Raw genomic sequence first — 13466 nt, 5'->3', positions numbered from 1 at the left:
CATTAGTTTCCTACACAGACAGTCAGATTTCAGAACAGCTAATAATCCAGACACCTACTTGTTGCTCAAATTAAATGTGTGAGTTTTAAATAAGACTCATATTGAGTGCTGATTATAATAGAAATACTGGCCCTAATTAAACAGGAGCCAAACAGGGTGTATGCAAGTTTGGGAAAAAATGAAATATCTGGATGTTGAAGATTCATGGGCACTGTTGTCAAATTGGCAAGATGGTCCTAAGTCCTAATATACCAAATCAAAACATGCCGAATATGTTTTTGCAGACTAACACACTGGTTTCTGATTATCTTAGACACCAAACAAAGGATGACATTTTGAAAGAAACTGTAAATATAAACCAATCTCTTTTGAGATGTGAGTTGAATGCTTTTGAAAATCTAGCCCCAACTGTGTATCATGAATGATTTCCAAGTTTGTTTACATGTGTTTTACATTTCACTGTATAATTAACTCTATGTAAGAGGGCAAAGAAAGGATCAAAGAACCCCCATAAGCTTTGTAATTGTGTACGAGAATCCTAAAACCCTGAACTGTATTTTATTTTTGTCTTATCCATAACATACTTTGTGAAATCTTGACTTCGTTTCAGTCAATGGGATTTTTAAATCAGACTTCAGCATTGATACTTCTGATACGAAAAGGTGATTTAAAAATATAGGTTTGTTGGGTACATACAGAAATTTCAGATATTAAATGACCTGGCAAGTAACAAGTATAGAAGTATACCAGATAAGTTAAAAAGCAATATTTAAAGTATTTTACACTGCTGTAACCTAGCTGTTTTATTTATTTGTAATGTTTAAAGGCTTAAATTTCTAACAGATGATTCTGAGATTCTTCTATACTGCTGTCAAATTTGCACCATCAAATATCTAAACTAAAAAAATAAAAAAAAGAAAAGCTTTTAAAATATGTTCATGCAAAACTAAGGGTGAAGGCAGACAAATTCTGGGTCACCTTATACTGCAAAAGCAACAAGCATTCGTTTGCACCAGCTGAATCAATGTAATGTTATTTATTTTAGGAATTCACTACTAAGTCAGCATTAAACAGTGATTTGTAAGAATGCCAAGTAGTCTGCAAAAGTTTATCTATCATACTCACAAATCCTGGGATCTCACAGACTGTTTCTCGATTATTTTGCTCTGGGTCACAGTAGATTCGCAGCTTTTGTATATCAAACTATAATTCAAAACAGAATAAAAAAGACTTTTTTAGAAAAAGTGTTAATAGTTTGACATTAGTTTAAACTAGACCCTTCTTAAATTATATCATCCACAGTTTTTAAAAAAAGAACACAATATTAAAAAGCAATAGAAACAGGGAAGTCTGTATGTCTACTATAGTTAAAAATCAATTAAAGATGTAGAAACATCAGGCTTCTCACAATGATTCATACATGCAACCAATTCAAAATTCTGTAGCATAATTATTTAAAGAAAAATAATCAATCCAAGGTTTTGTTTTCTAAAGTAATAGAAATCACCACCCTTAATCCTTGGCAATAAATCCAAACATGCACAGCACGAATTACACCCGCTGCCAACACCATTTGGAAACAGTTACAACTGCACAAGCAAAGCGTACATTTTCCTTTTTACTTTAACAATGCTGCTGGTTCAATCTTTCTCCACTGTCCTGTCTCTACTAGATGTAAGATTACTAAATTTTGGCAAGGCATCAGAAAGCATCCATGACACTTGAAATAATTAGTTTTAGTTTAGCTTTGTAATGCAAAACTGTAAAAAGCAGCTGATAGAAACATTGGCACCAGGAAAGCAAAAGTTTGTGCCATTCTGCTCTGTTACTATACTACAGAAGAATGAAATTTCTGAAGTTAGTTTTTCTGTCATGAACCTACCATGACCACAGAGAGGAAAATACCCTGTTACACTTACAAGAAATCACAGACCATGAATTTGACTAGCGGGGGAATACAGCTCGGAATATCGAGTCTGGCAATGCCATACATAGTAATATAGATTTTCAAATTTAAAATGTCTTAGCTACAATTTTCAACACTTAAGTATGTACACAAGTTTACCATCACTGTACTGGAAAGCATGTAGGCCAGTAAGACCTTAATTAAATTGAGAAGTCTTGCAAAACATCACTAGAAAACTTATAAATCAGAGAAAAGAAAGAGAATGAAAAATCACCAAAGAGTTTCTGAAGGACCTTCTATCATACTTTGTTTTTCAAAAATATTTCAAAGGATTCAAAGGAAAAAGGATTCAAAGGAAAAAGGATTTCACAATACATTTTCAGGGAAAGTTGGCATGCAGATTCATTAAAATATTTATAATCAGTTTAAATAGAAATATTCTGGCAAAGGTTGACCACTAATGCTTTACAGAATGTGTTGCAGTCTGAGAAACTGAGAATACCTTTTTTAGATTTTAGAAATCAGCTGGAAATGAGGAAGATTTTCCACTTATCTTCTAGTCCATTGTCAGGAGAGGATCTTATACAGTTCTACACTCCTAAAATGCTTTCATTTTTATTATAGACAACATGTTTGGCTAGTAACATTCTTTAATTGAGAAACTGTATTACTGGGAATCTATAGAAGTCCCATTTCTGCAGCAACTTAAGAGAAAAAAACAAGGCACAACAAACAACACTAAAATCCTAGAACGCACAAAACTATGAAAACGGGATAATCCCACGCTGACAGGGAAAATACATGAGATGATTGGTTACACTTCCAAAATCTCTACTTTCCTTGACATAAGTGCCTGAAGTCCTACCAGAAATCTGTGAGAAGCATTCACTATTTTTCACAAAGAAGTATTTTATTATACAAACTACATTTCCACCAGAAATGCTGAGTCATGCACACAGTATGTCATCCAAGTTTCTGCGTACATTTTTAGAATATGGTAATAATAGAAATGAAGCCTGGCTACAAATGCATACAATTGAGAGCAATGATTAACAACATCTGAAGAGAGTTAATGAAGATGATGCAAAACACATTAATATGTTTTAATAGGAGTAGCAAGGATCATGAAATTAAACAGTAGAGTACAAAAAAGCACAGCTTTCAAAATGACTAAAAAAACCCACCTACTTAGGTAGTTCAGTATTTCTTAGTATTGCTTCTTCATTCTCAGTCTAATTTGTAATGCTATTACCACATTGTTATAAGGAAACAATCTATTTAGCAAACATCTGGAACACTGTCAATGTTATAGTCCTCACCGCTGCTCTATACATCCTTTACCTACATAGCCTGATGTTGTTACCAGCTTTTTGGTGTCTCCATACAGCTGTAAGCAAGAGGAGTACACATTCCTCACAATGGAGGAGAGCCTCGGTACAGGAGTTTCAAGGCTCTTTTCCAGCACAGCAGAATTAAACAGTGCTAGTTTGTGCACCAAATATTCGCAGTACAACATATCTAGAGTTGACGTGCTTCATACTTTCTTGACAGCTCAATGAGAAGGAAACTTCCTCAAAATTGTGTTCTCTCTCTATTGTGCCAACAGAACCCATGCACTGGAAATTACACGCAAGCGTCAAGCACAGAGGATGTCCCCTGCTCTGGGATGCTGTTCCCCAGATTTGAGCAACTGCACTGCAACAAATCAGTGCTTCGGCAAAAACTAACACCCACTGAAGTCAGTGAGACCAAGTAAGTACCCATCGCACAGGATACACCAGTTGTGCTGGGTCCTTATGACAGTTTATGTTCCCTCTTAACTACTAAAATTTAATATATTATATTTCAACCTAGAGTAAATTAGAAGAGTACGTTCAGGAAAAGAGAAAGTAGCAATGAAATGTTAACCTACAGCAGAACTTCTAAATTAGCCTGATATTTAAATTACTGTGTTTTTAACATAAACATACCTGTACAGTTTCCTCCTTTCCAGAATACTTTCCTATTTGGGTTAGTCCACTGATGTAAATACCTAAAACGGGATGTAATGGCTTTGTTTCAATTTCTTGGTCATCTATATACAAAGTTACAAAGTCTTCTGTTACTAAGAGACGAACTTGATGCCAGCCTTCATCAAACAATGTCTAAGAAAAGTGAAAAAAAAAAAAAAAGGAAATGTTTAAAACAAAATGTCTTTAATTTACATTACAATAAAACTTCTTTTCAACACTGAAACTACCTGTCAATGGTTGAGATGATCAATGTTCCAGGTTTTGTCACACACAAAAAAATTATAACTGTACAGGCAAAATAGTTGTAGCCAAGTAATAATATAATTGCGAAAATGGTATTTGCTAATAAGTAAGTCTGTGCTTCAGAATTATTTTTAACTCACATAGATTTTTTCAGTCTGCCCCTGAACATGCTGAAACGTATTTCTTATAAATATGAAATCAGAGACCTTTTTTTCCAGCAGTATAACAGATATAACATCTCAAACACTTCAGATCTTAAATCATGGTAAAAACAAACTGGTACTTGAAAACATATACACACTTAGACAGCATCTCTGTTTCCACTGTACTTTCATTTGTAGATTCGGATTTTACTTGTAATGGCTCTCATTACGAAATAAAATAAACAACAAATCACAACATAAAACATTTCCATTTTCCACGGTAACACGATAAATAATCATTTAAAAAAGGGTTGTTAATAATGCAGTGATATTTATAGTGTGTTTAGAGATGTGCAGATCTAAAAAAGGTATAAAATTATTGTCCTCCATAATAGCAAATATAAGCATAGAGAAAAACAGAAGAAATAAAAAAAGTTGTCTTTGCAGTTCATGGATACCTGGGACTGCAGGAATAAAATCGATTTTTCCTTGTAGATCCCCAAAACACTTAAAATATTTCAGATTGACTTAAAAATGAAATTTCCAGCAATTTCCAGTAAAACAAATGTAACACTTTGCTTCTTTAAAATGTATATATTTCACCTACAAATAGTTATAAAAAGGCAGAGGAAATTTAGAAAGAAAAAAAGCAAAATTCTCCATTTAATAACAGAATAAAATACTCCTCACCAACAAAAGCCTGGTAGTTAAGACCTTCTCTTGGAAAGTAGACCTTCTTTCTCAGAGTACTTATATATCAAACTCCTTCAGCCTCAGCCTCATTTGGAGGAAGGTTTCAAATGCAGGCCGCCACTTCCCAGAAAATTAGAACCCCCTTGGCCACTAAGTGCTCCATCAGTAAAACCTTTCCCACTTTGTTTGCTGAAGTGTCCCTCTCTCTCAAATTAATAAACACTCCCCGAGACAGGTATGGGAATCCCTAGGCTGTGTATTCCTATACTGGTACAAACACACATGCAGAGACATTCAATGTCTTTCACAGGAACTTAGATCATCTTTCTTACAGAGTTGAGTGCTTCGCTGGAAATTGAAAAAGACTGAAAAGGCAATCTTCAGATTACACTAGGAGATGGTTTACACAAAGAGAAGAATCCATTTAGTGAGAAAAATAAGCAGCTGAAAGGAACTTTTACTCAACAGAGAACTAGACAAATCTAGGCGGAACTTATTTTGTATGCTGCTCTTCTGGAGAAGAAAATAGCAACTTTCATTACGCATTTTCAAGGGAATTTAGATACTTAACAAACACTCTCTCTAAAAATCGACTATTCTTATTCCAATTTTCTAGCCTCTACATCAAACACAGAAAATACTTTCCAGCATATGTTAGTCAAAGTGCTGCGTGCAAAACATTCTCTGTGATTTTCACAATTACCTGCTGGAAACTGCTGAGTAGAAAGCACCTACAAAGCATTTGCACTGATGACCACTGTGGACTCTCAGGAAACATGGATGAAGTACTCACCATCTATTTTTAAACATCTAAGCAGCCAAGAATAAGATCGTGCATTGTTAAAAAACATGAAGGGCAAAGGAAAAATGTGTATTTAAATGAGTATTCCAACATGATGCCTACCTATTTCTTACCTTTACACGAGGTGCAGCAAAAGTAATAACCTGTGTGCCATTTATTAAACTCGTTGTAGTGAATGATAATGTTTTCTCTTCTCCATTAATAGTGACTGCTATCTGTGGTCTCTTATCCAGGCTTAGAATTCTCCACAAATCCCATGTCTTTTTTACTTTAAATCTTTGAGTAGAAACAAACACATAGGATGGAGGCAGACCTTCTGGAAACACATTCCTAAATAAGGGGGAAGTGGAAAAAAAAGGACAACGTTTGAACATTCAATATAAATCTGTCCTGGTTTCAGTTAGGACAGAGTTAATTTTCCTCATAGTAGCTGGTAGGGTGCTATGTTTTGGATTAGGATGAGAAGAGCGCTGATAACATGCTGATGTTTTAATTGTTGCAGAGCAGTGTTTACACCAGGCCAAGGACTTTCCTGCTTCTCGCTCTGTCCTGCCAGCGAGCAGGCTGGGGGTGCAGCAGGAGCTGGGAGGGGACAGACCCAGGACAGCTGACCCAAACTGGCCAAAGGGGTATTCCATACCATCTGACGTCATGCTAAACAATATATAGGGGTGGCTGGCTGGGGTGGGGGGCCGGCTGCTCGGGGATAGGCTGGGCATCGGTCAGCGGGTGGTGAGCAATTGCATTGTGCATCGTTTCATACACATTATTAGTAGTAGTATTATTATCATTATTATTATTATTATTATTATTATTTTCCTGTCTTAATAAACTGTCTTTATCTCAGCTCACAGGCTTCACTTTCCCGTTTCTCTCCCCCATCCCAGAGAGGGAGGGGGAAGGGTGAGCGAACGGCTGTGTGGTGTTTAGCTGCCGACCGGGTTAAACCAAAACAAAATCTTAGAACAAGTCTCTCTCACTTTAAACAATCAAACAAACAAAATCTTTTAAATTTTAGACCTATAAATGTATATACCTTGTCAATTCTGACAGGTCAACACGGGAGGTTACTTCATAAGCTTTGGCATTAGTAGTTGGTATTTGAATTCTCTTTTTAACCTTTTTCTTCACACCTAGTCCTAGAAGAATATCAAATCCTTTTTCATCTCGAGCTGCCACTGGAATTCTTGTTGGACAAACAGATTCTGCAAAGTAATAAATGAACATATAGATAAAAATAGGATTTAAAACTTTCAAAAGATACCCTATCACTTACCTAATGTCTTTTGTAGCTGCCTTTCAAGAAATAAAGAAGAATTGAGAACCGCCAGTTAAGTATAACAAGAGAGAAGTGACATGCAGTATCCTCTGAGACATAAAGTGAGAATACTGAGATGCCATATTTTACTGCAACTACGTATTTCTATTTTGATTTGTAACTAATTGTAGTAAAAGGTATTACAATATTTGACTAAAAATAATACTAGATTTAATTTCTAAAAATACATGGTTTCAGAATGCTACAAAATTGCAGATGTTAATTTCTATGGTACACTAACAGTTTAGATTAATTCAGCATCCCTCTTTATTAACAACTATTTTTTTCATTTTTCAATCAAAATTTCACCAATCTATTTTCTTACACCGGAATCTGCTTGAAGCTATTCTCACTAGAGAAATATTGTGTGGTATACTTTCTGTGGAAACAAAAGTTGGCTGAATGTTATCTTTGTTTAATTTTTTTTACACAAAAATAATCTTAGGCAGTGGACTAAAATGTTTAAAAAAAAAGTGCAAGATAGCAAAGTGAAATGTAATGCTAAGGCCAGTATTTTTACAAAACTAAATCAATTAAAAGAAAGCAAATTTTTCATTTTATTAAAATTATGCTAAACTTTTTAAGTTTTCATCATTTTCCATTGCTTCTTCAGAAAAGCATCCGTTCATAGAAAGGAAAGAACTTAGTAACACATTTCAAAGAAGGGGCGGAGAGTTCTCTCAACTCCTTCTGGAACAGCCATGGGCTGGAGAAGTCATGTTTCAGTGCCAGGGAATTATCAGTTCAAAGGTCTAGACTGGCTTCACTTTATAATATGCGCAACACTGCATGTCTTCTCTTTTTAGCCAACTTAAGGGCAGTCAGAAGCTACCCTGTTCATGGGAAAGGACAATTCACACTAAGGGGACATGCCACAAGTACTTGGGGCAGCAGCAAGAAGCTGCATACGTTCCCCTTGGTTTTCTTTTCCTCCTCAAAGCAAAATGTCACCTGACTCCCAAATTAAAAATATATTACAAGTTATTTGTCTGGTTCTACAAGAAGAATTCCAAGAACATTCAAGAACATCATCCAAGAACAAGGAAGAATTCCTTGCCTACATTAAGGAAACTAAAATGTCTACCTTCTGAATGCTACAAGGAAAAAAATACAATGTCCAAGTCAACTTTCCTTCTTACTCATCTCAAAAACTCCTCCAGGCTGAACAGACCCAGCTCCCTCAACCTTTCCTCATGTGAGATGCTCCACTCCCTTAATCATCTTAGTAGCACTTCACTGGTCTCACTCCAGGAGCTCCACATTTGTCTTGTACTGGGGAGCCCAGAACTGGACACAGTACTCCCAGTGAAGCCTCACCTGAGTAGACAGGGAGGATCACCTCCCTCAACCTGCTGGCAGTGCTCTTTCTAATGCAGCACAGGATACCATTGGCCTTCTTGGCTGCAACGGTACATTGCTGGCTCATGGTCAACTTGTCCACCCTGACTTCCAGGTCCTTCTCCACAGAGCTACTTTCCAGCAGGTCAGGCCCAGCCTTTAGTGATGTGCGGGGTTATTCCTCCCCAGGTGCGGGACCTGGCACTTGCTTTTGTTGAATTTCAAGATGTTCCTCTTTGCCCATCTCTCCAGCCTGTCGAGACCCTTCTGAATGGCAGCAGAGCACTCTGGGGTGTCAGCCAGTCCTTCCAGTTTTGTATCACCAGCAAACTCAGTGAAGAGGCACTCTATCCCTTCATCTAAGTCATGGACGAATTAGTTAAATAATACTGGACCTATTGACCCACAGGGGACACCAATTGCTACAGATCTCCAACTAGACTCTGTGCCACTAAACACCACCCTCTCAGTCCTGCCATTCATCCAGTTCTCAATCCACCTCACTTTCCACTCATCCAGCCCACACTTCCTGAGCTTGCCTGTGAGATCACGGGAAACATGATCATGGAAAACATGAAACAGGATCAAAAGCCTTGCTGAAGTCCAGGCAAACAACATCCACTGCTTTCCCTTCATCTATCCAGTCAGTTATTCCACCATAGCAATCAGGTTGGTTAAGCATGATTTCCCTTTGGTGAATCCATGTTGACTACTCCTGATCACCTTCTTGTCTTCCACACGTTTAGAGATGGCCTCCAGGATGATCTGTTCCATCCAGGGACTGAGGTAAGGCTGACTGGCATGTACTTCCCTGTGTCCTCCCTCTTGCCCTTTTTGAAGACTGTAGAGGCATTTGCTTTCTTCTAGTCCTCAGGCACCTCTCCTGATTGCCACGACCTTTCAAAGATGATCAAGTAATGATACCTAGCAATGATACCACCAGCTCTCTCAGCACTCATGGATGCATCCCATCAAGGCCCACGGATTTGTGAATGTCAGGCTTGCCTAAATGATCTCTAATCTGATCCTCCTCGACCAAGGGAAAGTCCTCCTTCATCCAGACCTTCTCTCCCTGGTCTCCTGGGTTAGGTATTCCTGAGGGCTGGCCTTCTCAGCAAAGACTGAAGCAAAGAAGGCATTCAGCACCTCTACCTTCTCCGCATCCTCTGTTGCCAGAGTCCCTACTCCATTCATTAGGGGAGCCACATTTTCCTGCTTTTGTTGCTGATGTATTTGAACAAGCCCTTCTTGCTGTCCTTGACATCCCTAGCCAGATTTAATTTCAAATTGGCGTTGGCCTTCCTTGTTGAATTTCTGCACGTTCTGACAGACATTTCCATATTCATCCCAAGTGGCTTGCCCCTGCTTCCACCTCCTGTACGCCTCCTGCTTATCTTTCAGTTTTGTCAGGAGTTCCTTGTTCTTCTTTCTGGAAGACATGTTCAGCAGCTGTTTTTCACACTGCCTACTCTAAAACAAATACTGAAGTTCCCAAAAGATGCACAACAGCCCTCCATCCGCAAGACAATTCATATCAGCTCTACTTGCTACATAAGCCACAAAACTTTAGCCTTCTTTTTCCAAAAAATAAACACTGCCCCTATGCTCTTGTATCTACGTTCATTAAATAACAAACCTAAAAACTCCAAAGAGTAAAGGCAAGTATTTTTTTTAAACATTACAACGCAGATGATTAAGTCAGAATTTAACTTTGAGGAAGTTTCATGTGGTTGATCACAGTCAAATCATTGCTGCTTTACCCTTATGGAGTAAGGGGTATACTTCCTCTCCCAGAATCAAATCTTAACAACAGAAATAAAATAATCTACCACTCAGATATAAAATTTCCAGTTTACTAGTCTTTGAGTTCACCTGTTAAAAACATTGCAGTTAGAAACAAAGCTGGCAGTGATCACTATTCTCATGAGGTATCTCTGAATGCTAATGTGAGGGAAGAGTGTGACGTAAGGGCATGGAAGCAAAGGGGCACTTGAAATAAAATAGTAAAACACTTAAAACAAGTAAAAGGAAACAGTATTTTGCATGTAAGAGTTGAGTCAAATGTCTCACTTGAATTTTAAAGGATATTAGTAAACATAAAATAATAGAATAACTGAGGTTGGAAAAGATCTTTAAAATCATCAAGTCGAACCATCCACCTAACTTATAAGTCCACTGCTAAACCATGTCCCTAAACTTACTCCTGAAAGCAGGAAATACATCTTGATGAAATATGTCACTTTTTCTGAAGTTTATTTAAAGAAAATATTGTGTTTATTTTGGGGAATTTGTCCCTGTATGAAGTTTTATTAAAGAATTTAGCTGCACTTAGCTGATTTAATTTTTTGACAGACTTTACCTTACTTTACATCAGCCACATGGAATTATTATGATTTTCATAATTTTATCAAGAAATAAACACTATTAACCTCAACATAAATATGACCATATTTTTTTCAGGGAAGTCAATACTCTCAGTGAGAAAAAATGAAAACTTGTTTTTCACTCTTATTAAGTGCAGAAATACGGTACAACTGAAATACGACTTCCATCAATTATTGGTAATAAAACATACAACATAGCAGTGATGCATACTCATTGTATAATACAGCCCTTCTGAGTAATATATTTTAGAAGACATTTGCAAGCTTTTTTTTATATTCAGGAAAGCCGTTGTTTTACAAAGTTATCAGAAAACTCAATGCAATAACGCTGCTAGCATTCTAAAACTGAAAAGTTATTTTACAATGTTGGTCTTGGCTAATTCTTTTATAAAATCCTTTTTTTAAAAGATCATAACAGCTTGCTACAATTCCAGGCACTTTTGCCAAGAGTCTCTCTTCTGGGTTTTTCAACACATGCTAGAGGAAGAACTCCTGTTTGTAATAATAGGCTATCCTCTCAACTGTCAAGAAGAAATGCTGAATTGTAGATTAGTATCAACTGAACCTAGGAAAAGGGATAAAGTAAGCCCTGTGGTCTCAGCACTCTGAGAATTGCTCAACTATTTTAGGGTTTCTAAACTCTATCAATGCAAAAAATTTGGTGCTTAGGGCAAAATCCCACATAGTGAAATTAAACACATACTGTGCTAACATACTGCATCTTTCTGAAGTATATCTCTTTGTTTAATGGAGAAAATAACATTTTGGGAGGGATTTTGGCAAACAATATCAAAATGAAGCAAGATCATAGTATAGGTTATCAAGTGCCTTAGACTACACTAATCATGAATTCTGCTTGTGAACTAAAGGAAAATGGGTACAGAAGTCCATTCTGCACACCTTCTAAAACATTTTATGATCACTCACCTTCACAGAGTTTCTGCTTTATAACTTCTTTAATTCTGGATATTGCAATATAATCTTCAACATAAAATACATAAGTTGATGAAGGCTTGTTAGCAATAGCTTTAAGTTCATCCTCTTCAATTTCTGAGCCAACACCAATTGCAAACAGAGTGATTTTATTTTTCCTTGCTTCTGCTGCTATATCTTTGACTTCATCTTGGGACTTTCCATCAGTGAGAACAACAGCTATTTTTGTTAAAAATCTTGAAGATTTTGCAAAAAGATGGTCATAGGCAAATTGAATAGCTCTTCCTGTTCTTGTATTTCCTCCCAAGTAGTGTATGGATTCCATTTCCCTGATGAGGTTTTCAGTGGATTCATGTGTTCCTAGGGGGATTTCAAGTACAGGGTAATCACTGTACTGGACAACTCCAACTTGGATAAACTTTGGTCCTATGTCAAAATTTCTTGTAATATTGACAAGCCATCTTTTGATTATTTCAAAGTTTTCTGGGCCAACACTGTAAGAGCCATCTAAGATAAAGACTAAATCAGCCGGAGCAGTTCTGCAGCCTAAAAAGAACACATATGAAACAAATATTTTAGTGAACTCATCCACTCTTCTCTTCCACAGGAAATTTTTTTTCCATTTTAATAGTGTTTGTATTAGAATCTATATCAATAAATACATTCCATTAAAAAAAATCAGCTGACTTTGTTAGAGAAAACAAGATTGTTTCTGTAAATCAAACGGATCCAACTTCATATCTGAAAACCATACCATTTTCTGTTTTTTACATTATCACCAGAAACAACTACGAAATATTCTGGAATTCAGTTCCTTAGCTGCCAATTGTATTTCATGCAATCAGCAGAGAGGAATACTTTTTTTTTTTCGCATATCTCTTTGTCTGGAGAGATTGGTCAACATAAGAACTCATTTTTGTTAGTAAAATGTCATGGTTTTGTCTGGGATAGAGTTAATTTTCTTCGTAGAGGCTCACACAGAGCTGTGTTTTGGATTTCTGATGAAAATAGCGGAGATAACACATCAATACTTTTAGTCGTTGCAGAGCAGTGCACACACAGAGCCAAGGACTTTCCAGCTCCTCGTGCTGCCCTGCCAGCAAGGAGGCTGGGGGTGCACCAGGAGCTGGGAGGGGACACAGCCAGGACAGCTGGCCCAGGCTGGCCAGAGGGATGTCCCACACCATGTGGCGTCATGCTCAGCAATAACAGCTGGTGGAAAGAAAGAGAGGGACGTCTGGAGTGATGACATTTGTCCTCCCAAGGAACTATGACGTGATAGGCCCTGCTCTCCTGGAAGTGGCTCAACACTTAACACTTAACACTCAACAAGTAGCGAATGAACTCCTTGGTTTGCTTTGCTTGTGTGCACAGCTTTTGCTTTACCTAGTGAACTGTCTTTGTCTCAACCCATGAATTCTCACACTTTTACCTTTCCAATTCTCTCCCCCATCCCACCTGGGGAGAGTGAATGAGCATCTGTATGGGGCTGAGCTGCCTGCTGGGGCTAAACCACAACACAAATCAAACACACTGAAGAGGAATGCTATAGTCTACATACTGCAGAATTCAGTAGTAATATCCACTCCTGCAAATATGTTCTAATGCACTTCTGACACTATTACTTGGCACTTACAAAACTAGTTATTATAAAGTCCTGAGTTTCGACTGCATGTTGCTAATAGTATATTCTG

General features: G+C 37.2%; 1 protein-coding gene across 1 annotated transcript in view; it reads right to left on the bottom strand.

The window, feature by feature from the left end:
• The window catches only part of COL21A1 (collagen type XXI alpha 1 chain), a 119169-nt gene that overhangs the window by 74005 nt on the left and 31698 nt on the right, over positions 1-13466 (bottom strand). The window contains exons 3-7 of the mRNA XM_048078060.2: positions 11767-12318; positions 6836-7004; positions 5913-6129; positions 3877-4050; positions 1126-1203 (exon numbers count right to left, since the gene is read on the bottom strand). Of these exons, the coding sequence (XP_047934017.1) occupies positions 1126-1203; positions 3877-4050; positions 5913-6129; positions 6836-7004; positions 11767-12318 (1190 nt within the window). The remainder of the gene's footprint in view (positions 1-1125; positions 1204-3876; positions 4051-5912; positions 6130-6835; positions 7005-11766; positions 12319-13466) is intronic.

Source organism: Anser cygnoides, chromosome 3 (assembly GCF_040182565.1).
Source record: "Anser cygnoides isolate HZ-2024a breed goose chromosome 3, Taihu_goose_T2T_genome, whole genome shotgun sequence".
Classification (NCBI taxonomy): Eukaryota; Metazoa; Chordata; class Aves; order Anseriformes; family Anatidae; genus Anser; species Anser cygnoides.
This window is presented reverse-complemented; position numbering and strand designations above follow the sequence as displayed.